This window comes from Alligator mississippiensis, chromosome 9, assembly GCF_030867095.1.
Source record: "Alligator mississippiensis isolate rAllMis1 chromosome 9, rAllMis1, whole genome shotgun sequence".
Lineage (NCBI taxonomy): Eukaryota > Metazoa > Chordata > Crocodylia > Alligatoridae > Alligator > Alligator mississippiensis.
Window position 1 is genome coordinate 37,532,717 of NC_081832.1, and position 25,844 is coordinate 37,558,560.

Consider the following 25,844-nt stretch of genomic DNA (forward strand, 5'->3'; position numbering starts at 1 on the left):
CTGTAACTAGATTGCCTTCTGTGTTCCATAAGAAACCTATGGTTTCTAATATCTTTGTTTGCTCCTGACATATTTGTAGAATCCCTTTTTATTGCCTTTTATGTCCCTTGCCAGTTGCATCTCAAATCATGCCTCAGCCTTTCTAATTTTCTCCCTGCATAGCCATGCATTTTTCTTATGGCCAAGTTTCCACATTTTATAGGATTCCTTTTTTGAGTTGTAGCTCTTTGAAGTGATTGCTTTCTAGCCAGGCTGGTCTCATGCTGTACTGCTCATTCTTCCATTGCATCGGGATAGTTCATTCCTGTGCCTTTTAAAAGGGCCTCCTTAAAGTACAGTTACCTCTCCTGGCCTCCTTTTCTCCTCAGACTCACCTTTCCAGGGATCCTACCCACCAATTCCCAGAGTTTGTTAAAATCTGCTTTTCTGAAGTCCAGCATCCTTATTCTACTACTTTTCTTCCTTCTTTCCCTTACAGTCTTGAACTCTATCATATTGGCTGTCAGCTTCTGCCTTCACATTCTCAATAAATTCTTCCATGTGGGAGCAGCAAGTCAAGAAGAGCTTCCCCCTTGTTATCTCTGCCATCTGTATCAAAAAGTTATCCCCAACACACTCCATGATTTTGCTGGACTGCTTCTGTACTGCTGTGATTCCTACCTTCTCCCCTTGGTTTGGCAGATGCCCATCATGACATACTTCCTGCTGTACTCCCCTCTGGCTTTCAGCCAGAAGCTTTCAACAGGCCTGCCTTCCACTTTGTATTGCACATCAGAACACATGTACATTGCCTTTATACAGCACCTCCTTTTTTCTGCTGTTTCCTGAACAAGCTATACCTATCCATGACCATATTTCAGTTGTGTAAACTATCCCACCACATCTCCATAATGCGAATTGCATCATAATTCTGTGATTTTATTAAGACTTCCATTTCTTCTTGTTTGTTCTCCATGCTTCCTGCATTAATATATAAACATTTCAGGTATCTAACTGATTGTCCTATTTTTGCCCTGAAAATATTGCTAAGGTTTCTGGTATAGCTTCCCTCTACTAAGTTTTTATCCAAGTCCCCTAGCTCTTTACTTATCTATGGGTGTTTGTCTCTATTCCTTGGTAAACCTACTTTATGGGTGTTTGTCTCTATTCCTTGGTAAACCTACTTTAAAGCCTTCTTCACTAGGTTAGCAAGCCTATCTGTGAAGACATTCCTCCTTCTTTTCATTACATGGCCCCCCTATCTTCATAGCAGTCTATCTTCTTGAACAGCACCCATAGTCAAAGAAACCAAAGCCCTCTGGTAAGACCATCTATGCAGCTACATGTTGATTTCCAGGATGCATCTGCTCTTAGCTGGGCCTTTACCCTTGACTAGAAGGATCAGTGAAAACACCACTGGGGCCCCAAACCCCTCCAGCCTTGCATCCAGAGCCATGTAATCACTTTTGATTTGCTCAAGGTTGCCCCTGGCAGTGTCAGTAGTGACCACATGGATGGGCAGTGTGGGATAGTAGTCAGAGACCTTGGTGAGTCTTGGCAACCTTATCTATGGGTGTTTGTCTCTATTCCTTGGTAAACCTAGCAAGCCTATCTGTGAAGACATTCCTCCTTCTTTTCATTACATGGACCCCCATATCTTCATAGCAGTCCATCTTCTTCAGTCCAGAGTTGTGGTGGATGGGTCGGTTTTGACCTGGAAGGGTGTGGGCAGTGGGGTCCTGCAGGGCTCGGTCCTTGGACCGATACTCTTTAATGTCTTCATCAGCGACTTGGACAAGGGAGTGAAGTGTACTCTGTCCAAGTTTGCGGATGACACAAAGCTATGGGGAGAAGTGGACACGCCGGAGGGCAGGGAACAGCTGCAAGCAGACCTGGACAGCTTGGAAAAGTGGGCAGAAAACAACAGAATGCAATTCAACAAGGAGAAATGCAAAGTGCTGCACGTAGGGAGGAAAAATGTCCAGCACACCTACTGCCTAGGAAATGACCTGCTGGGTGGCACGGAAGTGGAAAGGGATCTTGGAGTCCTAGTGGACTCCAAGATGAACATGAGTCGGCAGTGTGACGAAGCCATCAGAAAAGCTAATGGCACTTTATCGTGCATCAGCAGATGCATGACGAATAGATCCAAAGAGATGATACTTCCCGTCTATCGGGCGCTGGTCAGACCGCAGTTGGAGTACTGCATGCAATTCTGGGCACCACACTTCAAGAGGGATGCGGATAACCTGGAGAGGGTCCAGAGAAGGGCCACTCGTATGGTTAAGGGCCTGCAGACCAAGCCCTACGAGGAGAGACTAGAGAAACTGGACCTTTTCAGCCTCCGCAAGAGAAGGTTGAGAGGCGACCTTGTGGCTGCCTATAAGTTCATCACGGGGGCACAGAAGGGAATTGGTGAGGTTTTATTCACCAAGGCGCCCCCAGGGGTTACAAGAAATAATGGCCACAAGCTAGCAGAGAGCAGATTTAGACTAGACATTAGGAAGAACTTCTTCACAGTTAGTGGCCAAGGTCTGGAATGGGCTCCCAAGGGAGGTGGTGCTCTCCCCTACCCTGGGGGTCTTCAAGAGGAGGTTGGATATGTGTCTAGCTGGGGTCATCTAGACCCAGCACTCTTTCCTGCCTATGCAGGGGGTCGGACTCGATGATCTTTTGAGGTCCCTTCCGACCCTAACATCTATGAATCTATGAACCTTTCTGTGATGTTTTTAATGTGGGCTCCTGGTAGACAGCAGACCTCCCGAGCCAAAAGGTCAGGTCAGAAAATGGATGCCTCAGTGCTCTGCAGGAGGGAGTCACCAACTACTACCACTTGTCGCTTCCATTTGACAGCCGTGGTCTTGATCCTCCTCTTCAGGGATGTATGGCTTCTCCACTCCTGCCATTACAGTGGGCTTTTTCTCATCCAGGAGTGATCACATCTCTCTTCTGCTGCTGCAGCTGCTGTCCCCAGCTGATCTAGGTGCACCCCAGAGCCACTCCTGCCTCACTCCATCCATGGGCTATGGCTATGTGGGGAGCTAGGTTTGGCAGGGGACAGCAGTGGCTATGTGCAGGTTACTCCTTTCAGTGGCTGCTCCCTTCCTGCCTCTCTGCAGGTGTCCCCAGTCAGCCAGGAGCAGGCACTGAAAGGCAAAAATTGCATACCGATGCTGCAGTCCCAGGCTGATGCAGGCATAGGGGGAATCCCAGAGCCACTTTTGGCCCACTCCTGCCCCTTGCTGCAGGGTGCAGCTGTCCAGGAAGCCAGCCTCAACTAGGGACAGTGGCTGTACGTGCAGCTTCCTTCTTTCAGCCCCTGCTCCTGGCCAGTGGGAGACACCAAGGGGGAAGGGAGCAGGCTGGGTAGTAATGGTTGGGTGTTCTTATTTTTGTTTACACTGTTGTTTGAACAATATTTTATTTAGGGGACCATCATCTTAGTTATGTAGATTCTCCAAGCCCAGGTGGCGAGTGCAGCAGCTTTCACTCCAGCAGCATGGAGAGATAGTGTTACTGTAAAGTACTCTCCTGTCCTATGCACAGCATCCAAAGACTGGGCATTCTGAGTTGGAACATTGAATACTTCTTCTGAGGTTGTCACTATCTGTGATACATGCATATTATGCTGATGCAGCTTCTGGGTGGTAGTAGCACTATAATGGACAGACAAGAGTACACATGCATGTCCTCTCAGGCAGGAGAGCAGCCTGGGCTGCTTGTGCAGGAAGCTCCTGCATACTGGGGTGAGGAATAGGCGACATCTTGCTTTGGGACAATTGCCACTTAACTGATCTGTCTTTCTCTTATTAGGACTTCAGAAAACCTTTTGAGAAAGCATGGAAAGACTATGAGACCAAGCTGTAAGTTGACCTTTTCCTTCATCCCTGCAGCCTCTTCTGGGGGCGCTTATTTTGAACTGATTCTAGTAAAGAATATTTGGATGGAGGCATATGGATATCTTTCTTCCCTTTATTTGAGCATTAAGATCGAGAAGGAGAAGCGGGAGCTGGCCAAGCAATATGGGATGGTGCGCAACGAGGTGATGGGAGGGGAGATCGCTGAGGAGATGGAGAAGGAGCGCAGGATGTTCCAGCTAAACATGTGTGAGGTACAGAGCTGGGAGGGGACAGCAGCAGCATAGTCACAGAAGCCTAGAAAACTGTTCTTTTCTCTCAGAAAACACTTCTTAGCTACTGTGAGGTTGCACAGTACAAAAGGTGGCTGCAAAGAAGCCACTGCAGGAAGCCAAATGACCTTAATGCACTGCTCTAGCTTTTTAAAAGGTGTAATGTAAGATTTAGGTTTGAACTCCCTTAGACTGAAGACGGCATTTAACCCAAGTCTCCTACTTCTGGGCGAGTACAATAAAAGTACAACCACTGGCACTGTTTAAAAGAAAACAGTGAATCCTAGTCACTTATTTGAATAACTAGCTGAAAGCACCTACACTTTGGAAAATAACCTGGGCGTAGAACCCTGAGATCATGGGGGCATTTGTCTGCAGCCTGATGCCTGTGCCTAAGGCGCAGAAAGGACAGAAATTCAGACGTGTTCTGCTGTCCTTGGTGTTTCCTATTGGCTAGGACTAGGAAGTTCCCTGATTTGTTGTGTGGGTTTTTTTGGCTCGCTCTGAGACACCTCAGAGTGAACCAGATGTGTACTGCATAGGGAGTCTTCATTCCTAACTGAATTTAGGATTCCATTCTGAGGTTCAGTTGCATAAAAGTTAGGCATGACAGTATCTAAATGGTAGGCACCATAGGCCTTGATTGTTCCTACCCCAAAGTTGCCTATTCAGTGTCAAAGACAAGTGTCACTTCCCATTGCCACAGGCAGAGGTATGTCACAAATCACTGCATGCAGCTCTATGAATGACACTTGGTAGCAAGTGCATAAAATGAAGCCACATAATCCCTGTTACCTTGACATCTTGTCACCAGCCGGTGTTCTCCTTTTCCTGAAATGACCAGAAAATTTGCGAGTCACACAAATAATTGTGAAGTGGCAGTAGACCATGGCCCCAGGATTCTTCGTTTCTGTTTGCACTTCTGAAAATAAGATTATAGTGTAGAGTTTGCAGATGATATGGACAAGTGTAATGACAGCTCTTGAGATTATTTTTGGGGATTGCATCCGTGACTGCTGGAGGCTGACCTGTTACCATGTGTCCTAAAGAGCCAGCTCTCTTAGCATACATGTAGTAACAGTCATAATCCTTTATACATCAGTTAACTATTAGAGGATAAGAGGAACACTGATTGTGTGAGATGTACAAGGGTCTGATTTGACATGATTTTTCTGAAAAGCTGCATGGCCAAGTACATATGTCTTCAGACTTGCCGTATTGGAGACCTGGGTTTTATTCCTGGCTCAGCATCAAGTAACCTTGTACCAGATTTGTTATGTTATCTGTGCAAGTGATGAATGTACATGAAATCATACTTCATAATACAAGGGTTCAGAAGGGCACAGAAGTATTAATAGCACTTGGTGAAAGATGTAGAAAAAAGGGCTCAATCCTATTTCACTTTACACATCTAAATAGTATGTGTGTAGCTACAGTTTTTGAAACTTAGGCACAGTTTGCAAATCAGCATTGCCTGTGTTAAGGTACTAAGTATGCTCAGCAGGGCTGGGCTTTGCCAGGCAGCTATGCAGGGAAACAGAATTACTCAGCTACATGCTTAAGACTGGACAAGTTTTCAAATTTTACTTCTCCCCCACTTACTTCTGGCCAGTATGTACACAGCGTAATTCCATTTCTCCACAACGCAAAATAGAATCCTAAACTCTGTGCAAGTACCCCAAGCTACAGTTAAGTGGCTATGTATGTGCCACTGCGGTATGGCATTTAGCTTATTAGCTCTGAGCTTAGCAGGTCAGGGCAGCTTCCACTTCTGCTACAGAGCAGTGTGCTGGGCAGGCTTTATCTGTCCCCTTGGTCTGCTTCCCATGAAGCATACCACTGTTTATGTCAAGGTAAGACCGCAATAGAAGGGGATGCAGTCACATTAACTGGAACATATGTCAACAGGGGGATGATGAGCAAGCAATGTATAAAAAGTATGGAACTCTTCTAAATGCAAATTAAGTCCTTCTCTTTTTATCTTCAGTATCTAATCAAGGTGAATGAGATTAAAACCAAGAAAGGAGTCGACTTGCTGCAAAACTACATCAAACATTGTAATTCACAGTTCAAGTAAGAGCAGTTAGTGATCTTTAGCCCCTCTCCTTCTCCTTGCCAGCTCCCCAGTTTTCCTAAGGAGGACATAGGTATTGATTTAGTTTGCAGTGATCACATCTACTGTAGTCATTAGTCATACTGTTTTAGTATGGTGACATATAGGTTTCCCTAGCTTTATGCTGTACATGTGTTCCTGGAAAACAGTTTATAACTCGAATTCGCATAAAGGGAACTCACTTTACAATGTAACAAATAGGGATACGTTCCAAGACCTTGAGCGTACTGACCCCCAGACCCATTTCTACCACTTTTACAAGACAATTTTGATACTTATCAACAGCAGACAGTACACACAAGCACAGGGCACTATCATAATGGGGATGGCAACTGCAGAAACACGTGTCACAGACAACAAGCAAGGAGCACAGATACATACAGGAGACTATATTTTGGTGCGTGTCACTCCCACCATGCACTGCACAAAGCAACTGACTATGGGCTTCCACCACACCGATCACATAAAAGTGAATTTACTTTGTTATTTTACTAACGAATTTTTGGTATAAAAAGGGTCATTGCATAGGAGCAAATTCGCGTGTACAGAACCTGCATAAAGCAAGGGAAATCTGTACTCAGCTTCCTCTGCCCTTGAAGATGGTAAAGGACTCTGAGGTGTTTTCCTGCAAATTACATGGATTTGTATTTGCTTAGGGTGCTGTCACAGGTTACCTTTAAACCATTCTAATGTTAAAGTTTTAGAACTGTTTCAGAGCAGTTGCAGGTTAAAGCTTAATGCTGCCTCTGACCTGCACCACTGAGACTTGCCACTAGAGAGCCTGGTGAGCACAGGCATGGCCAGGAACCTAGACTCCTACTCTTCTGGAAGTGGAGCCCTGGGGGTCAAGTGCAGTGACAGCATGGATCCCTAGGAAACTTGCCTCCCTGTGTTCTATGCTCTTGCCATGCTCAGCGCTAGGCAGCCTTTTCTTCCCCCTCCCCCCTGGAATATGGGAGACTGGGGAGGGAAGCCACAGCTCCACCCCGTCTCTCCCAAATTCTTCTGGCTAAGGGAGAGCTGCCCAGTTGTGGGGCAAAGGCTTAGCCCCTTGACAGGAGAGGTTTGTGCCTGGCCCCCGGCCTAGGGACCTAAATTGGATCTTCTGGGGTCCTTGGAACCAGCAGCATGTTGCTTCGTGGACTAGGTTCATACCCACTAGTGGGGTGGGAAGTAGGTGTAGGTTTGGGGCCAATACCACCCCTTAGGCAGTAGAGCTTGGGAGGCTGGAAAGATTTTTCAGGGATAAAGGGGCTGGGAACAGTATATCCGGGGATTCTGGATGACTGAAAATTGGTTGCTTTATATCTTTGGAGCACACTAACAGTAAGTCTAGCTCAACAAGATAGAACAGCTCAAAGATGACCCTTTTCCAGGTTAAACTTAAAGATGTTTAACTTTAAGAAGCTTAGAGGGGAGTTAGCACCTTTTGAAATGCTTTAAAGATTACCTGGCAGATAAGGTTCTTTGGATAGATATGATACCTTTTATTAGGTCAGCTAAGTACTTGGAAAACAACCAAAAGCATGGAAGATACAGAATTTTAAAGGTTACCTGTAACACTTCCTAAGGTGTCTTGGTACCAAAACAGTTGGTGCAACTTTCACCAGGAAAGTGATGAAACATACTCCTTAGGTGTAATTCTTACTAGTTAATAAGAACAAAATGTTTCCTCATTAACTTTGGGGAGCAAGACTGCTGGCACAACGGAATTAATAATGCGACTGCAAAGCAAAGACCGTAACTACCCCACTGCACAAGGGTGGGCTGAGGTGTCTGAGTAGAGGACAGTCTCGGTAGATTGCATGCCTCCCTATCAGTGATAGAAGTGTTAATTTGAACTGGTCCCTCCCTATCTTTTCCTGTCAGTTTTTTTCAGGAATGTTTAAGAACAACAGAGAAACTTAAGCAGTTTATCAAGAAGCTTACCCCCGAACTACAGAGTGTGAGTATGCACCATAACCTCATCGCATCAGAAACCAAGGCAAGATAGAAGCTTGGGCTTAAAAGGAAGGTCCACCTTCTAAGGTCTCTGTTGCCCCTAAAGAAATAGAGGTAGCATAAAAGCTAAGTGGAAAGTCCTCAAGGTTTGCAAGCTTAGATAAGCAAATACAGCTCATGTGAGGATTTAGGAATATTAATATATGTTTCATGGTACTAGAATCTTTTTTCTCCTTTTGATGAAAATTGTGATACTTACTATTTGGATGGAGCCTTGATTTTTAATGCTGAGACAAGATTAGCCATTATGATTAGAGGCTATTTCTGACTCCACTGTACATCACATTGATGGAGTACAAAGTACTGGACTGTGTCCCTTCTGTTTGCTTCATAAAGTCATAGAATAATTGAAATTAGGGATGGAAGGGACCTCAGGAAGTCATCTAGTCCAACCCCCTGCTCAAAGCATGACTGTCCCCAACTAGATCATTTCAGCCAGGGCTTTGTCAAGCCAGGCCTTAAAAGCCTCCAAGGATGGAGATTCCACCACCTCTCTGGGCAACCTGTTCCAGTGTTTTACCACTCTCCTAGTGAAAGAGTTTTTGCTAATATCCAACCTAAACCTCCCTTGCTGCAACTCGAGACCATTGTTCCTTGCTGAAGGTAGTTGAAGGCTGCTATCAAATCCTCCCTCAGTCATCTCTTCTGCAGACTAAATAAGCCCAATTCCCTCAGTCTCTCCTCATAAGTCGTGTGCACCAGCCCCTGAACCATTTTTGTTCCTCTCTGCTGGACTCTCTCCAACTTGTCCACATCATTTTCTATAGAGGGGTGCCCAAAACTGGACACAGTACTCCAGATGTGGCCTCAGTGGTGCAGAAAACAGTAGAATAATTACTTCCCTCGATCTGCCGGCAATGTTCCTACTAATGCAGCCCAGTATGCTGTTAGCCTTCTTGGCAACAAGGGCACACTGCTGACTTATATCCATCCTATTGTTCACTGTAACCCCCAGGTCCTTTTCTTCATCATCATCTCTCTTCTCTGCACCCTGCTTAGAAATATGAAGCTGCCAATTTATTTTAAATTTTGTTTTAAGCCTCAGTGTCTGATGTGGCCTCCAGCTTAATGGCTTGAAGTTGCAGAAAAATAAGTTTAGATCAGATATCAGGACAACATTATTCACTGTCAGAACGGTGAGTCAGTAGAATAGGCTGACTATGTTGTGAGATTTCCATCCTTGGAGGTTTTCAAGAAGAGGCTGGGTAATATTTGGGCAAGGATAATGCAGGAGTAGCTATGCTTGGAGTGCCTTGTAAAGAGAAACAGTTGGAAGCCCAGGAGTTCTTCTCCCTACCTCCCCCTCCCCTTCACAGATCACTTGGGGATAAAGAGAAGGGATCTTCACCCTAGAACAGTTGGATATTGGAGAGGACCATGCTCAGCAACAGGAGAATGTTTAGTAGTTGATAGTTTAGTAATGAAGGAAGATTTAAAGTAGCTGGGATAAGTTCATGGAGGAGATACAGAAAAGGCAGTTCTGGCTGTCCAGTTACATGGTGTAATGTGTGCAATTATGCTTGCTGTCCCCAGGTTGTGAAACAGAATGGAAGCTGTTTAATATTCCCCATGTTGCTGTGCTCTGCTGGTTGCCACATGTGGCCAGGAAGGAATTTTTGGTTGATGCAAGTGTCAGGACTTTTTTGCCTTCCTCAGAAGCATTGGGTGTTTGTTCTAGCCAAGATTTAGGATTTTGACAGGGGTGTGCCTGCTGAGATGAAAACCTGGAGGTTCCTGGTTAGAGGGTCTTGCCTTTCTGCTCAGGATCAGACCCATTGCCACCTTTGGGATCAGGAAGAAATGTTATCCCTTGGTTAATTTGGTATGGAGTGTGGGAGTTTTTGTCTTTCTTTAGCAGGAGGCATGGCCCTTTACCTTGAATGCCTCCAGAGGCAGGTTGAAAATAATTGTGGTTTTCTGACAAACTGAGCTTTTGGTCCATTAACTGTTAGTTATTGAACCCTCTAAAAAGGTGACTGTAATGAGTGTCAAACTATAGGATGTTGTAATGATAATATTCCTTAGCAAATGAAACATTGATATAATGCCACTGAATTTTAAATGCCTTCCATAAATCCCTCTGCATCCTCCACTTCTCTTGAAAAAAAATCTGTGCATTGGGGTGATGCTACTTTTCCCTTCTCCTGCAGCTATTTCTTTGTGAGCATCTCTGGTGAAGATGGTCTTTGTTATGATAGTACATGCCACATACCATGGTGTTGCATGGGAGAGACCTCCCACTGACATGTTTTTTCATTAAGGGGTTTGATGTGACCTTTAGGAATGTGAAAATCTAAAGTGTGGGATTTAGTGTGGGAGTGAAATACCTGCCTCTCTGGAAGCAAATGAGTGGGATGCAGAGACAGATATAAATAGTAGTCCCCTCCTGTTTAACGGAAGCACTATGGTGTGATGTTTTTCAGATGAAGGTCAGGCAGGACAAGGAGAAGAAGCAGCTGTGCTCCCTTCGGGATCAGCTGAAAACAGCATTGCAGCTGGAACAGAAAGAGGTAAGAACCATGAAAGACATTTCCTTATTCCAGGAGCTGCCATAGAGAACCTAACAGTCACCTTCTTGTGGCCCATAGAAGTCCTATTCTGATGATTGAGGGTGGGTTGTGAAACACCAGTATCCAATCCAGACCCTTGTGTGTTGCACAGCACCTAATGTGGCCATCAAGGTACCTCAAGAATAGAGGACATTGCCCCCTAGCCTCCCAAGGCTGGGGGGGCATGGCAAGCTCCTGCAGGCGCCAGTAGTGGTGTCAGTGGCAGGGGCATGGTGGCGGTGAGCGGGGAGCTCCTGCAGGCAGACGTGGCGGTGTCAGCGGCAGGAGTGGGGGGTGCTGAGTGCTGAAAAATAGAGGCTATAAAGGTGTCCAGGAGAGGACAGAGGACCAAAAAACCAGACTGTCCTCTATAAAACCGGATGAATGGCCACCCTAACAGCACCTACTGGTCTGGAGCAGGGAAAAACACATGCAAACGGCTGCAAGTTGGTCTCTCATGGTTTGCTCAACCCTACGGTTTTAGGGCACAGCCTAGCAGCACCTCCTTGTGGGATAGAGTTCCTGAGGCTTGATAACTAAGGGTACAGATGGAAATTACATTTGTTGTGCAATCAGCCCCTTGAAAGCTGCAGTGTGTTCTGATTGCATGACAAATTAACCCTTATTGCCTGAGGGTTCAAATGAAGACACTCCAAAGTGGACGACCTTCATTCATTTCTGTCTGCTCTGATGCGCCAGTCTACGTCCCCCACACTCCAGTGTGGCTGGGGAAACCCCAGAATGGACCTCCCTCCCTTGCCTTCTTCCCCTCCCATCCTGGGTCAGCATTAGAGCTGGGGGGAAATGGGGTGAAGAGGCTGCAGAGACGGCAGCTTTACAGCCTCTTCAGATCCAGTCAAGGAAAGCTGCTTGTCCCAAAAGCCAATCCAGGGAGAGAGGCTGTGTCTCTGCAGCCTTCCCACCCCATTTCCCTCCAGCTGTAATGCTGACCCAGGATGGGAGGGGAAGAAGGCAAGGGAGGGAGGTCCATTCTGGGGTTTCCCCAGCCACACTGGAAGCTGCTGGGGTCTCCATGGAAACTGGCCACAGCAGTGCAAGCCTGGGCTGCTGGGAAATGGAGTCTGCTGCAGGTTGGACTTTGCCTGCCCCAGCTCTAGTTCTATCCACAGCCTTGCAGAGCACACTGAGACCCCTGCTCTCATTTGGGGCAGTGGGTCAGATTTAGTGTGCATGGAAAAAGCTTGATTCCAAACTCCAGATGCTACTGCCTGTTTTCCCCAGTACAGAAAGAGAATAGAAACTGAAGGGCATATCCTCCCTGCATCTTCTGCTTTGCCATTGTGTGCTTTCCCCATTCCTCAAGGGCCCCAGTTTGTGATGAGGCTCTTCTGCATCACTTGAGTAGCTTAAGATTGAGGTGTTGCTCTGGTCACCAGCCTTAGGCTTGCCACTTCACTGGCTTTCATTGAGCAGCTGCCTCCTGCACAGCTTGGCTGGTGCTCTCCTCTCAGCCTCCAAGGAGACTGTGTAGAGCCAGTGGGCAGCAGCCTGGAGTTTCCAGAATCCCCAGGTTGAGCCATGCTGTGTCATAGAGGGGAGATCCTGGACTGCAGTGTGCGCCAGGGACAAGGCAAGAGAGAGCTGCAGAATCCTATGGTACTGGAGGCTGTGAGAAGAAGGGGAGGGGACACAGAGGGAGTTTGGGAATGGGGAGAAGAAACTTTCAACATTCATATGGTGAGGCCTCCACTATGCCCCCTTCCAACTGCCTAAGTCAGCCCCTCTCTCAGTTAGCAAAAGTTCCTGAACTTTTCCTCCCACCGCCCCACTCCTACCCCACACTGGCTGGTGCTTCTAGATCAGAGGTAGGTAAAATTTGACCCGCAAGCTAAATCCTGCCTGCCGCCATGGATCTGGCCTACGGTGCTCTGCATAGGGCCAAGCCCGAGCCACTCCTGCTGGGGTGGCTTGCGCCATGCTCCAGCCTGCTTTCACTGGCCTGGACCCTGATCAGTGCATGCAGCTTCTCAGGGGTTGCTGTTTCCAGTGCTGCTGTGCTCCCCTCACCTCCAGCAGGAGCTGGCTGGCTGAAGCTTTCAGTGGCAGCTCATCCTCCCACTCCTGCCCCTGCTGTGCCACTCTGGGTGGGCAGGTACGGCAAAAGCTTTAGCCAGGTGGCTCCTGCTGGAGACAAAGGGAGCAGAGCATCTGGCATGCTGCAGCTGCACCAGGAACAGCCCTAGCAGAAGCTGCACGCTGGTCAGGGCTGGGGTTCAGGCTGGTTGGGCAGGCAGGCATGGGTAAGACTGTGGCACAGGCTGCCCTGGGTGGGGCTCAGCCCCATGTGGAGCACTGCAGGTGCTTGTGTGAGCTCTTCTGCATGTGCTCCCTGCCTCCCCCTCCCTCCCCTCACCCTCGGCTGTCTTCCTGGACCTAGTGCCCAGGCAGCTGAGCTTCCTTTCCCAAGTATAACAGTAAGAATCTGGTTCTCTCTCCTCCTGAGGCCCTCTTTGCCACCTACTTCTCTGATGAAGCTGCTCAAGGTGGGGCCCGTTCCAATGGTGTTTGTGTTCCCCCACCTCATATCACAGAGGTTACTGACAACTATTTAGAAGGAATGACTTTCAGACACTTCTGCCCTAGAGGGGTCTGGCACCAGCGGGGAGCTACCTGACCCTTATGTCCCATCTATGATATGTGGCAGTGCTGCTGAATTGACTGTTGCCATAGTGTGACTTGTGACAGCTAGCTTTTGTACTGGTCTGTCATGTGTGTGTTTACCACAGACTGTGTCATTGCCATATTTCATGCTTGTACAGAACCTTTCACAGAATGCTAGTCTGAAGAATTCTCTGTCAGGGCATTTTTTTTCTGGAGAGATGGATGTAGTCTTATGATCATCTCTTTCTGTTTGTTAGGATTCTGTGAGCAAGCAGCTAGGGTATAACATGCATCAACTACAAGGGAACAAGACATATGGTACTGAGAAATCAGGAAGCCTCTTTAAGAAGAGCGACGGGTAAGTGTAGGAACCATTGGTCTTCACTGCAAAGCACAAAAGTTGTCCCTCTGCCCAGGCCACTGAGCTGACCTTGATACTACATCTCCATCAGGATGTATCTGTTTTGTCAGAAAGAAGCAGCACGTTTTGCACTAAGAAATACTGGGAGGAGCATAAACAAACAAATAGAAAATACCATGTAGGAGAGACTAGAGACAGTCTCTGTGGGGATTAGGCTTAGAGTCAGCAGCATGGTCCAGATGATAAAGCCAAAGGAAGGGAATTGAGAGGTTTTTTTTCCCATTCTGTCACTGGCCAGCTGTGATACTTTCACATGCCTCCAGTTGCTCTCTGTAGATAAGATTCTTGTACTGAGCTCTTGTAAAGAACCTTGATGGGTTTGCAGATTCCAGCAGGGCTGAGCAATGGTGTATATGGACCTAGAAAACTTAAAACCCAATAGAAAATAATAACCTGGGATTCAGCCAGAAACCTGCACTAATACCTTTGTGGAAAATATTGGAAAGACAGAGATTCAATGGGAAAGAGAAAATGGGACATTGGAGAATGCAGATAAATCATCTCTTTCATTATGGGCCAGGGCTAGTTGTGCTCTCTGGGTTTCTTTAGAGAATATTTCCTCCAGCAGTCCTGCCTTAATCTTTCACCTCTCAGGTGTAGAATCTGGTAACTTCACCACTCTCAGACATGGTCCTCAGCCTGCTGTACCCTGTGAACTAAATGTGATTGCCAAGCTGGTCTGGGTTTAATCAGTACCTGCAGTTTTTCCTTTCATGAACTGTGATCATATGATACTAAAAAGCCCTGAAACAAAGTAACGTTTAATCTTACTAGCAAGAACAAATCATTACACAAGAGAAAAGGCTTTATTTTGAAACAACAGACTGACACATGTCTGTTGTACCAGCAGTCTACTAATCACCCTCAACATGGGGACTCTGATAATGATTAGTCTGTCTTCCAGATGATGTAACATCTGCAAGCAGGTTTACCTCACTTCTGCAGTGTGATATAGTCTGGGGAAAGCTGGTCTGAGAAGCCCACCCCAGGGGTGGAAGTGGCAGAGTACAATGAATAGCCCTGGATGTTTGCTGTGAAACTCCTATAGCTAGAACTGAATGGGAGCTGAGTGGCCTGGAGTTAGCAGTCAGCTGTGCAGGTCTGGCATAGACATTCCTTAGGAAGATGTTCTATACATTGCACCCAATAAGGGGTTATGTTGGTTCTCCCCACAAATTGTTTATTATCAATAGCAACTGATCACATTCAGCTCAGCATAAGCCAAGAACTCCTTTTGCAAACCTCACCAGATTTAGTCATACCATTGCGCCAGAAGCATTAACAGTGGCCTTAGACCTGCTACCTCCCTCATCTCAACTCCTGCTGCCCTTAATGGTGTGAGTCAGTGCTTTAATTATTTTGGTAAGCTGGTCTGCCTGGTTGAGTTCAGGTTTCTTTTTAAATACAAAATTGTATGTTAATTTTCAGGCTGAGAAAGGTCTGGCAGAAGAGGAAGTGCACTGTCAGGAATGGCTATCTGACCATCTCTCATAGCACGGTAGGGATTGGTGCCTTTGTCACTTTCACCACATAGTGCATGGAGCAGTGGTTCTCAACCTTTTTAGCCTCAAGGTACCCTTCCATAACTTTTCTGAATTCCCTAGCACCCCAATTGGGAATAACTGAGCTAGAATCTAAATTCAGAAAGGATGTGGAGGTTGAGAAGCACTGCTTTAGCTGGTGCCAGACTAGGGTAGTGGAACAGAATCTGACCCTGTTATGTTATGCTCTTTTCACTGTCTGCTTCCTTCCCAACCCCCAGTCTGTACCTGAGAAGGCCAAGGCAGTCCCTGCCACGAGGCTGCTCCTGCAGGGTCTTACATGCCAGCAACTGCTCCATAGCCCCTCTGGTTGGCCCTGGGAGTATGGGAAGAGGAAGGCAGACAAGCCAAGCTGCAAAGTGTAGCTCTGTCCCCACATTCACCCACCCATCTGCTTGCTGACCCACAGCTGGGAGCATGGTGGCAGATGGCACAGAGGCTTTTGGAAGGCAGAGAAGTGGAGGGGAGGACAGCAATGGCAGTAATCCTCAAAGGATCATCTGCAAGCACTGCTGGGATTGCTGGGGCAGATGCAAGATGCCAGATGAGGGGATGAGAACAATTACTTCCTCAGGAGGTGGGCAGTATGGCACCCTTAAAAGGATCTTGTGGTACCCCAGGGTACTGCAGCACCCCAGTTGAGAATCACTGGCAAGGAGAGAGGTAGTTAGATGTGTTATTCTATAAGGTGCCACACCGTGCCCTGCCTTCCAATAGTGCATAGAGAACCTGAGGAGCTGCTAGATTCTGGCCATGGGTTTGTGCAGGGTCAGAGCAGATGGTTAATACTTAGTTATCCACAGAGTCCAGTGGCTTCATTTGACCCTGCTGCAGTCTTTCTGTTGAAAGGCAAGTTGAAGGCAAGCACACAAGGTCCTTGCCTGACTTGAGTGCTTGCATGAAGCGGAGGTGCATCTAGACTTGAAAGGTTATTGCTGCCATTCCATCCATTATTATTAATGTAGGCAGCAGCAAGGGTAGAGTAATTGGGTTCCTGGGGAAGTTAGTGACTTGAGACCCTGGGGACTAACACCATGATCTCACCTGCATGAAAAGGACCTGCCATAAAGAGTACTTTCTGAGTAATGCTGCAAGTACTGAGGCTTCTTTCTTTCATCCATTAGCTGCACCGTTCACCAGCCAAACTAAATTTGCTCACTTGCCAAGTGAAGCCAAATTTGGATGACAGGAAGTGCTTTGATCTCATTTCACGTAAGTCCTGTCATTTAATTTGCACTTCCTCAGGGAAAAGTGTAGAGAAGCAGGCAGCTTCTCAAGTCAAAGTGATCCTGCATCCCAGAGACAACTGCATGCTCAGAGGAACAACATGAATAAGCAGCAAGCTTCAGGGCAGAGGGCCTGCTTAAGTGGTGGTGGTGACATATTGTTTGACACTTCTAGGCCTGACCCAGGATATGGGGTAGTGTTGTTAGTTACTATTTTGAAGTATTATCCTGAGCTACCTGACAAATGCAGAGCTGAGGCAGTGTGACAAAAGAAGAACTAAACACTGGAATTAGCAAGAAAGATACACACACTGAGTGTCTGTAAGGAATATGTAGCACTGCCTTAATGTGGGAAAGATGTAAAGGGAGGTGCAGTACAACTGCCATTATAAGAGCAGGAGTTTAGCCAGGAGCAGACAATATTTACTGGTATCATACCAGTACTCAGAATCATTGCAAAACTTCCTGTCTCTTACACACTCCTAGGAAGGAACAATGCCAGGGATAGTTCTTGAAATGGACTGTGGTCTGAGGAACAATTAACAGAGCAGCTGAGGGTATCTCAACTAGGTGGCACTGCCACACCCTCAGGCTATACACCATGGGGCATACAGGCCAGAACAAACCTGCGGTCTTTATGCTCTCTTGCAGCTGGCTACTCCAAGGTCACATCACCATACCCTGGGCAGAAACAGAGTGAGACAGTCCTGGGAAGGGGGCAAGAGGTTGCAGACAGTGTATTAGCAGATGTTGTTTGCTTGCATGGGTTAATTTAGCAATGGATTAACTTAGCAATGTCCACTGTCTGCATCCTGCACACGACTGTCTTGGAAACACAGGGGGCCAGTTTTTGGCAGTACTTTAGTGCTCTTTATAAAAACCAAGCCCTTTCTCAGCTGGGTACTTTCAGTACTAAACATAAATGGTTTTGTGTGTCTCAGATAATCGCACGTACCACTTCTTGGCGGAGGATGAGCAGGAATGTATTGCGTAAGTCCTGGAGTGGGGGCTGAGGAATCTGCCAGTAAAAGGGCTCCTTGTGAGGGGCAAAGAGTTCCTGGAAGCAAGCTTTTTGGACCATTCTATTCCTTATATGCCACAGCAGTTGGACCATAAAGCCTATGCTTTTTAGACACTGCCCTATGTCCTCCCTACCCTCTAGGAGGTAGCATTTGGCCTGGGATGGTATAGAAATTAGCACATTCTACATTTATTCAGGGGTGTGGACCAGAGGAGCCATGAGATCCCTTCCAACCCTATGATTTCCCACTGCAACCTGCCCTGCACTTTAAAACATGTGTGGAGCTACAGCCTAGGGTAGAGGCCTTGCTATATGGCCACCCTCCCCCTGTGCACTGAAGCACAGAGACATGCTGCACTCCTGATGCTCACTGAGCATGTCCTTGCAAGATGAGCTCTCCAGGTAGGGCAGGGAACAGAAGCATCCCTGTAACAACATCAATTCCCTCCTTTGTGCAGCTGGATTTCTGTTCTCAGCAACAGCAAGGAAGAGGCTCTGAATGTGGCCTTCAACAGGGGCCAAGGGAGTGGAGAGAACAGTATGGAGGAGCTGACAAGGGCCATTATTGAGGAGATAAAGTGCCTGCCAGGGAACAGGGCCTGCTGTGACTGCTCATCGCCAGGTAAGTGTGCAGGGGTTTTGTTCTGAATGAAGGACATGCACAGTTTCTGCACAGTCAGGCACTTCTCCAACTCTGGCGTGGAAGCTACCATCAATCCTGCCATTGGCCTCCCTCTTCCCACCTGCACTTGGCCCTCATCAGTCCCTGAACTGCTTTGTGCTACTCTCCACCAAACACTGTAATGGGTATATGTGGAACAAGAAATGTTCTTCCCAGTGGGAGTACTTTCACTTCATCCTGAACTGGCTGTCTGTGCAGGAACACAGGCATGAAAATCACCCGAGTTCTAACTCCTGTCAAGCATCCTCAGAGCTGGCCCCATTTCCCAGAGGGGGAAACTGAGACACAGAGAGGACAGAATGAGTTAGAGTGCAAGCCAGGAACAGGGCCCACATCTCAATGAGTGAGATGACATTTCTGTGAAAAAACAATCTCTCTCCAACTGGGAAGCTCCAGGAGTGTTAAAAACCTTTAAAGCTCAGTGAGTGGTTTTATACCCTCTTAGAGCTCTAGCACCCTGAGTAGTAATGGCCAGGCAGCCTCTGTGGACCTTGTATATTTGGGTGTTTGGGAGCCCTAAACTTCTGGTGATGCCATAGCACTGCTCCTCAGAATTATGGTGATCCCATCATCTACAGCCACAGCATTTGGACAGCTAGGCCTGCATGCCTGTCCACTTCCATACACCAACAGCAGAAATGTGGCAGTGACTGAAGATGACCACAGGGAATGTCCTTTCCACTGCCACTAAAAGGGATTCAAATTACTTGAAAACCACTAAAATGAGTTCAAATAACTTTGAAAGCTTTGCTACACAAAGAACTCCCCATTCTGTACAGTCAGACCCAAGACCTCACAGTTCTCATGGCTCAGGGACATGTGCTTTCCCCTGTAATGTTCTCACATTCCTCTCTCTGGCATGGATGCTTGGCTCTGGCCAGCTGGCAATGAGCTGAGTCTGTTGTCAAGTTCTCTGCCACCCCTGGCCTCCCCAAGCTATACCTACTGCCTGTCCATGGCCAAAGGAACCATCCAAGCACATTGAACTCTATCTATTCCTTCCCTTAGCACCAGAGACTGCATGGAGGAAAAAGGAGAAGCTGGCTAGACTGGATCTAGGCTTGGCAAGGGCTTCCCAATGCTCATCTGTCCCTTGCTGAGGACTGCAGCAGACCTCTGGGTTGGGGCACAGAATTGGTCCCTCACTTTCCATGCCAGTTTTTACTTTCATCCTTTTTTGCATCATTTTCACCACAACTGATGCTTGGGTTGGGGCCACAGGATTGGGAGACAATCCTTGGAGGTTGAGTGGTTGGCAGTCACTTGACCTACGCTATGGCTATCTGGTATTTCCAGCTAGAGGTTCATACTAACCTCAGCACATGGTGTCGCCCTAACAGATCCCACTTGGCTCTCCATTAACCTGGGCATCCTGATCTGCATTGAGTGCTCTGGTATTCACCGGGAGATGGGTGTGCACCTTTCCCGCATCCAGTCACTGTCCCTGGATAAACTGGCAACCTCTGAGCTCTTGGTAGGGAGTTGCCTGTATAATTTCCAGTCTACTTGCTAGTTCTCATGGAGAAGTGCATTGAATGGTGGGGGTGGAGGGGAGGGGAGGGGACACTGGCAGCTATGGGAGAGGGGCTGCTATAGTGTTGGCAATGGCAAGATTATAGATGGTGGATCAAGGTTACTAGTCATTGGTAGAGAGATCAATCAGGGCCACGTCTCTAAACCAGGATGGGACCTTATTTGATGATGAGGGTATAGCACTGGTACTGGGAGAGGGGAGGAGATAAGAGCCATATGTGGCATTTTAGAGGGATCCTGGGGGTAAAGTCACCAACTCAGGTATCCCTTTGCTACCTCTTGATGCCCTACCTGCTTCTGCCAGCTTAGTAAATGCTCTACAGCTAGAAATACAGGTTTTGGGCTACCTAAGGGACTTGCAAACCTTGGGTAGTGGCATGCTGAGAGCACAAACAGGAATAATATGCATTGGAGCTTCACTGCACCTTACAAAGGAGTCAGGGTCCCTATGCTAGGGATTGCCACAACCCTGACTTCCCAGGTCTCCATACCCCCTTGCAGCTGGCACATGCTTCAGCTTTGCAGTACATTGCACCAACTAGTCTCTAGCTTGTTTGTTTTGCAGTTGGCTAAGAATATTGGCAATTCTGGTTTTAATAACATCGTGGAAGCCAATCTTCCCAGCTCTTCACTGAAGCCAGCGACACACAGTGATATGTAAGTTCCTTCTCAGGAGTCCCAAGCCAGCCCTCACCTGCTTCATAAATTAAGTATGGGGCCTTGTAGAGATTTATCCATTCCCCTGCACTCTGACCTCCCATTTGAATGCACTCTATGTCCTGTTTCTAAGGACAGATGCCCAGGGTCCTCCAGCAATGAACAGCTGTACAAGAGTAGAATCAGAAGTGCAAAACTAGAGGGAGAACCAAAGCCAAAGGAATCACCAAAGCAGAAGTATCATGCTGCAAAAGCAGGACAAGGGGCACTTTGCACTGGAAAAACTCATCACTACAGAGAAAGTGCTGGGGTGAAGTGGGTGAGAACTTGCAGAAGGTAGAATGAGTGAATTGCTTGGTCTGTGATAGTAAGGGTGAGCTGAAGAGCAAGAGAGAATGGGTATATCACAAAGAAAAATTGTCAGGGGAGAAGCTCCTATAGTGGCAGCAGGATGGATATGAGTTTTTCAAAACTTCTTTGGGGACTGGGTGACCAGTCCCCATTAATTGTAGTGATATATTTCCATTTATGTCAATGGGAGCAACTGGAATGTTGAACACACTTGAAAACATAATTGATGAGAAGGGGTCACATACAGTTGTAGAGATGTGGGTGCAAGATCTTCAGTTATGATTGGGAGGAGAGAAGGAATTCCACAATAATGATATTTCAGATCATATCCCAGGCCCAGGTTCCTGTGCCCTGTATTGCTAAGTGGCACATAGGATGCTGTTAAATTGGAATGGCAGAACTTGACAACAGTTTTGGCAGCACAGGTTTGAATCAGGCCCTAACTCAGGAACTGGCTCAAACAGGTATGAAGGCAGAAATCCCTACAAAGGGAATGGAAGCAGGAGGAGAAAATAACACACAGTCCAGTTTGGAAAATGCAAGGCAATATTTCAGTGAACATTAAGACCAAATAAACTCTCCCTTCTGCTCTATGAATACTGCATTCATCTCTGGGCATTTCTCTGTCAGTAAGACATAAATAGCCAGGAAGAAGTCTATGCAGAGCATTAACAATAATCAGGGTGCAAGAGAGGCTATTTGTAAGGAAGGGTAGAAACCTTGACATGCTCACTCTAAGGCCAGAGATTGTTAGTTTAATCTATGGGGCAGAACTGAAACTAAGGGTGATGAAGTCTGGAGAGGGTAAATGCCCACTGACTCCTTGTAAACCCTGCCTCCCATGGGATATACAAGAAGATGGTCAGGGAACTGGACAGGAGTCCTATGATTCAGGATATTTGAAACTAGATGGGACAAAATGCTGGAAAATAAATAGGTGTCTCCATCATTACCTTCTATTATTAAAGAAATGCTGAAGTTATCCCTGGGGAAAACTCCTGAAACAGCTATTGATGGGAGGTTGCAGGGGAGGGTGTGCTGGCATTCTCTGTTCTCCCATCCCTACCCCATTGCTATTGCACCTTGGATTTGATTCCAGTTCTGGTGCTACACAGTGAAATTAATAAGGCTCTGGAAGGCTGCATTAGCAATCAGGACAATGTCAGTGTAGCCCAGGATAGTTCCACTTATCAAAGTGATCAAATACTGTGTCAAGCCCAAAATATTATGAAATGGCTTTAAAAAATCTTTTGATTACACAAATAGGGAGGTTTTATTCATTTTTTTGCCTTCAGGTTGATGTCACCTTTGAGCTGTTTTCCAGCCGTTCTGTGCAGCCATGAGGGCTACAAATTGATATATTTTTAATGAAAGCTAAAGTTCTTCTCTAATTACCTGGCTCAAGGAGCTGGCGCTTTAAGAAAGCTACCAAAATTAGTAGAGTTAGCAGATTTGCTAGAGCAGGATTGAGGTGAGAGCAGGGGAACAGGAGGAGCAGATAAGGATGAGAAGGTGCAACACTGGCCCTCAGGTGGTTAACTGGGCACCTTGGCTTCAGGCCTGTGTCTGCTTTGACCAGACCTGAGCAGGAATACTCATGATGGAGGGGCCTTCTGTGTGAATTCTTATTTGTTTCCTAATGCTGATTCCCTCCAGGGCCCTTCGGAAAGATTACATTATTTCCAAATATGCTGAGAGGAAATATGCTAAGAGGAGCAGTGAGAGCTCAACTGCCCTGCATCGGGGGTTGCTGAAAGCCATCAGGTCGAAGGACATATTCACGCTTCTCCAGGCCTATGCTGAAAAGATGGATTTAGATGACCCTGTTCTGGAGCCTACAGGGGTGAGTCTGTCCCTGCTGTGGTTGCACCAGAAGACCCAGATTAAATGGCAAATGCATAGTTCAGGTAGTGGCAGTGCAGTGTGTGTGCAGATGGGAACATGGCCCACAAAACACTGAAGCAGGTAAGACAAGCATGGGGTTAGTGGTATTCTCAATAAGGAGGATGTACAAGCGTAGGGGGAGGAGCCTCCTCCTGATAGGGACTTTGTTCACAGGGTCCAGGCCCCAGCTGTAAGGACCTAGTTTTTCTTACTGATGGGTAGGGTCAGTTCTTTTCCCTTGGTCCGTTTATTCCTGTGCCTAACTTGGCATTCTATGGGACGTATAGGGGCAGGACCTCCACCTGAGCCTGGCAGGAAGTCCAGTCTCTTGGGGGATGTGTGATTTCTTTGTTACCTGTTTTGTTTCTTTCTCTGCCTTATGCTCTGACTGCTATTTTTTTACAACCACAATAGATCGGGGAGAGCAGTCCATGGTGGGTGTACATATTAGAAATGCCTTAAAGACCACCCTGTGTGTCAAGGCAGGTTGCTACACACACAGGGCCAGTTTCTGTTTCACCTATTAGGAGCATAAATAGACTTAGGCACCTAGGTGTGATTTTATTCCACCCTTCTCGAGTCCCCAAAAATCCATTTGTGCTATCTCATAGATCAGGAAAAGGCTGGGAGACTTCTTGTTCTCAAAAGGGCTTTATTGCAACTAACACATACACACAAACATGGCTGACAACTTCCTGTTGATGCCATCATGTCAGCCCTCAGGAAGGGAGTTAACTCTTACTACTACTACATTCCCCTTTCTCAGGAGAAACTTAAAGGATTTCCAAAAAAACTGCAAAATTATCTTGAGAGGAGAGATTACAAGCACATCACTCTCTTGTGAGTCTTTACCACTCACTTCCCTGCAAAAAGAGAATAATCAAAACAGAAACATCAATAAGTCTTTTCATTTAAAGTGGATAGATTAAAAAATCTAATCTATTTGGTAGAACTAGTAGGGTGGAAGTGCTTGACTTTAGGAAGGCAAACTTCAGTGTGCTTAGGAATTTAGTCAATGACAGACTGCAGGATAAGAGTATTGGCGAGATGGGAGTCCAGGGAGGCTGGTCGTTCCTAAAGAAAGCGATCCTTCGGGTGCAAATGGAGACAATCCCAGAATGAGGGGAAAAGGGGGAAAGGAGCCAAAAAACTTCCTTGGCTAAACAGGGAAATCCAGGGGAGCCTAAGGGCAAAAAAGAAGGCAAGCGGTGGAAGCAGGGCAGGGGGCTACCAAGGAGGAGTATACCTACTTGGCCTGCACTTGCAGGGAGGCAGTTAGAAAGGCCAAAGCAACTACAGAGCTGAGGCTGGCAACAAAAATTAAAGACAATAAAACATTTTTTTTTCGGGAGTAAAAGGAAGGTGCAGGGCAGCATAGGACCCCTACTGAACAAGAAGGAGAAATCAGTGACAGACAGCGGGGGCAATGCTGAGCTAGTCAATGAGTTTTTTGTTTCAGTGTTCTTGAACAGAGTTCAAGATAAGTCTCCTAATAAGTTCTTAGATGGGCATCAAAGGGACCAACTGTCTACGGTGACTTGGTGCAGAGTCACTTGGATGGACTGGATGTGTTTAAGTCAGCAGGCCCAGATGAGCTGCATCCGAGAGTACTGAAGGAATTGGCCGGTGTCATAGCAGAACCACTGGCACAGCTGTTTGAGCACTCATGGTGCTCGGGTCAGGTCCCAGAGGACTGGAAAAGGGCCAGTGTAGTCCCTATTTTTAAGAAGGGGAGGAAGGAGGATTCGAATAATTATAGGCCAGTCAGTCTCACCTCCATGCTTGGAAAAGTCTTTGAAAAGATTATGAAGGATCGTATTTGTGGGAGTCCAGTGAGAAAAATAATGCAGCAGGGCAACCAGCATGGATTCGTAGCAGGTAGATCATGCCTGGCCAATCTGGTTTCATTTTATGACAGGGTCACAAAATGCTTGATGCAGGAGTAGAGGTGGATGTTGTTTTCTTGGATTTTAGCAAGGCCTTTGATACAGTATCTCATCCCATTCTCATAAATAAATTAAGAGGCTGTGACATAGATGTTTACACGGTCCGGTGGGTGGCAAATTGGCTTAGCGGTCGCACCCAAAGAGTGGTAACAGACGGGCCGGTATCAGCCTGGAAGGAGGTGGATAGTGGGGTCCCGCAGGATTGGGTCCTTGGACCTGTACTCTTCAATATCTTCATCAGTAACTTGGATGTGGGTGTGACGTGTACTCTGTCCAAGTTTGCGAATGATACTAAATTGTGGGGTGAAGTGCACACTCTGGAGAGTAGGGAACGATTGCAGGCAGACCTGGACAGGTTAGAAAAATGAGCGGTACACAACAGGATGCAGTACAAGGACAAGTGCAGAGTGCTGCACCTAGGGTGCAAAAATATCCAGCATACTTACTGGCTCAGAAGTGACCCTCTCAGCAGCACAGAAGCAGAAAGGGATCTTGGAGTCATAGTGGACTCCAAGATGAACATGAGTCGTCAGTGTGATGAAACCATCAGCAAAGCTAACCGCATTTTATCATGCCTCAGCAGATGCATGACAAATAGAACCAAGGAGGTGATACTTCCCCTCTATGCGGCATTGGTCAGACCACAGTTGGAGTACTGCATCCAGTTTTGGGTGCTGTACTTCAAGAAGGATGTTGATAGACTCGAGAGGGTCCGAAGGAAGGCCACTCGTATGGTTAGGGGCTTACAGAACAATCCCTATGAGGAGAGACTGTGGGACCTGGACGTCTTCAGCCTCTGCAAGAGAAGGCTGAGAGGTGATCTGAAGGCCTCCTACAAATTCATCAGGGGGATGCAGCAAGGGATCAGAGATGCTCTGTTTACCAGAGCACCTCTCGGGGTAACAAGGAACAATGGTCACAAACTGACAGAGAGCAGATTTAAGCTAGATATCAGGAAAAACGTCTTCATGGTAAGGGTGGCCAAAATCTGGAATGGGCTTCCAAGGCAGGTAGTTCTCTCCCCTACCTTGGGGGTCTTTAAGAGAAGGCTGGATAGGCATCTACCTGGGGTCATCTGACCCCAGCACTCTTTTCTGCCTAGGCAGGTGGTCGGACTCGACGATCTGTTGAGGTCCCTTCCGACCCTAGCATCTATGAATCTATGCAACTGACATACATCTTGACCTAG

At 46.9% G+C, this 25,844-nt stretch overlaps 1 protein-coding gene across 2 annotated transcripts in view; it reads left to right on the forward strand.

The window, feature by feature from the left end:
* The window catches only part of LOC106737099 (arf-GAP with SH3 domain, ANK repeat and PH domain-containing protein 2), a 105,556-nt gene that overhangs the window by 31,269 nt on the left and 48,443 nt on the right, over positions 1-25,844 (forward strand). For both annotated transcript variants that reach the window (XM_019485564.2, XM_059733321.1), the window contains exons 5-17: positions 3,793-3,842; positions 3,961-4,090; positions 6,096-6,181; positions 8,091-8,166; positions 10,646-10,732; positions 13,651-13,751; positions 15,243-15,312; positions 16,480-16,567; positions 17,523-17,571; positions 18,061-18,224; positions 19,625-19,758; positions 20,383-20,474; positions 22,482-22,668. In XM_019485564.2, the coding sequence (XP_019341109.1) occupies positions 3,793-3,842; positions 3,961-4,090; positions 6,096-6,181; positions 8,091-8,166; positions 10,646-10,732; positions 13,651-13,751; positions 15,243-15,312; positions 16,480-16,567; positions 17,523-17,571; positions 18,061-18,224; positions 19,625-19,758; positions 20,383-20,474; positions 22,482-22,668 (1,314 nt within the window). The remainder of the gene's footprint in view (positions 1-3,792; positions 3,843-3,960; positions 4,091-6,095; positions 6,182-8,090; positions 8,167-10,645; positions 10,733-13,650; positions 13,752-15,242; positions 15,313-16,479; positions 16,568-17,522; positions 17,572-18,060; positions 18,225-19,624; positions 19,759-20,382; positions 20,475-22,481; positions 22,669-25,844) is intronic.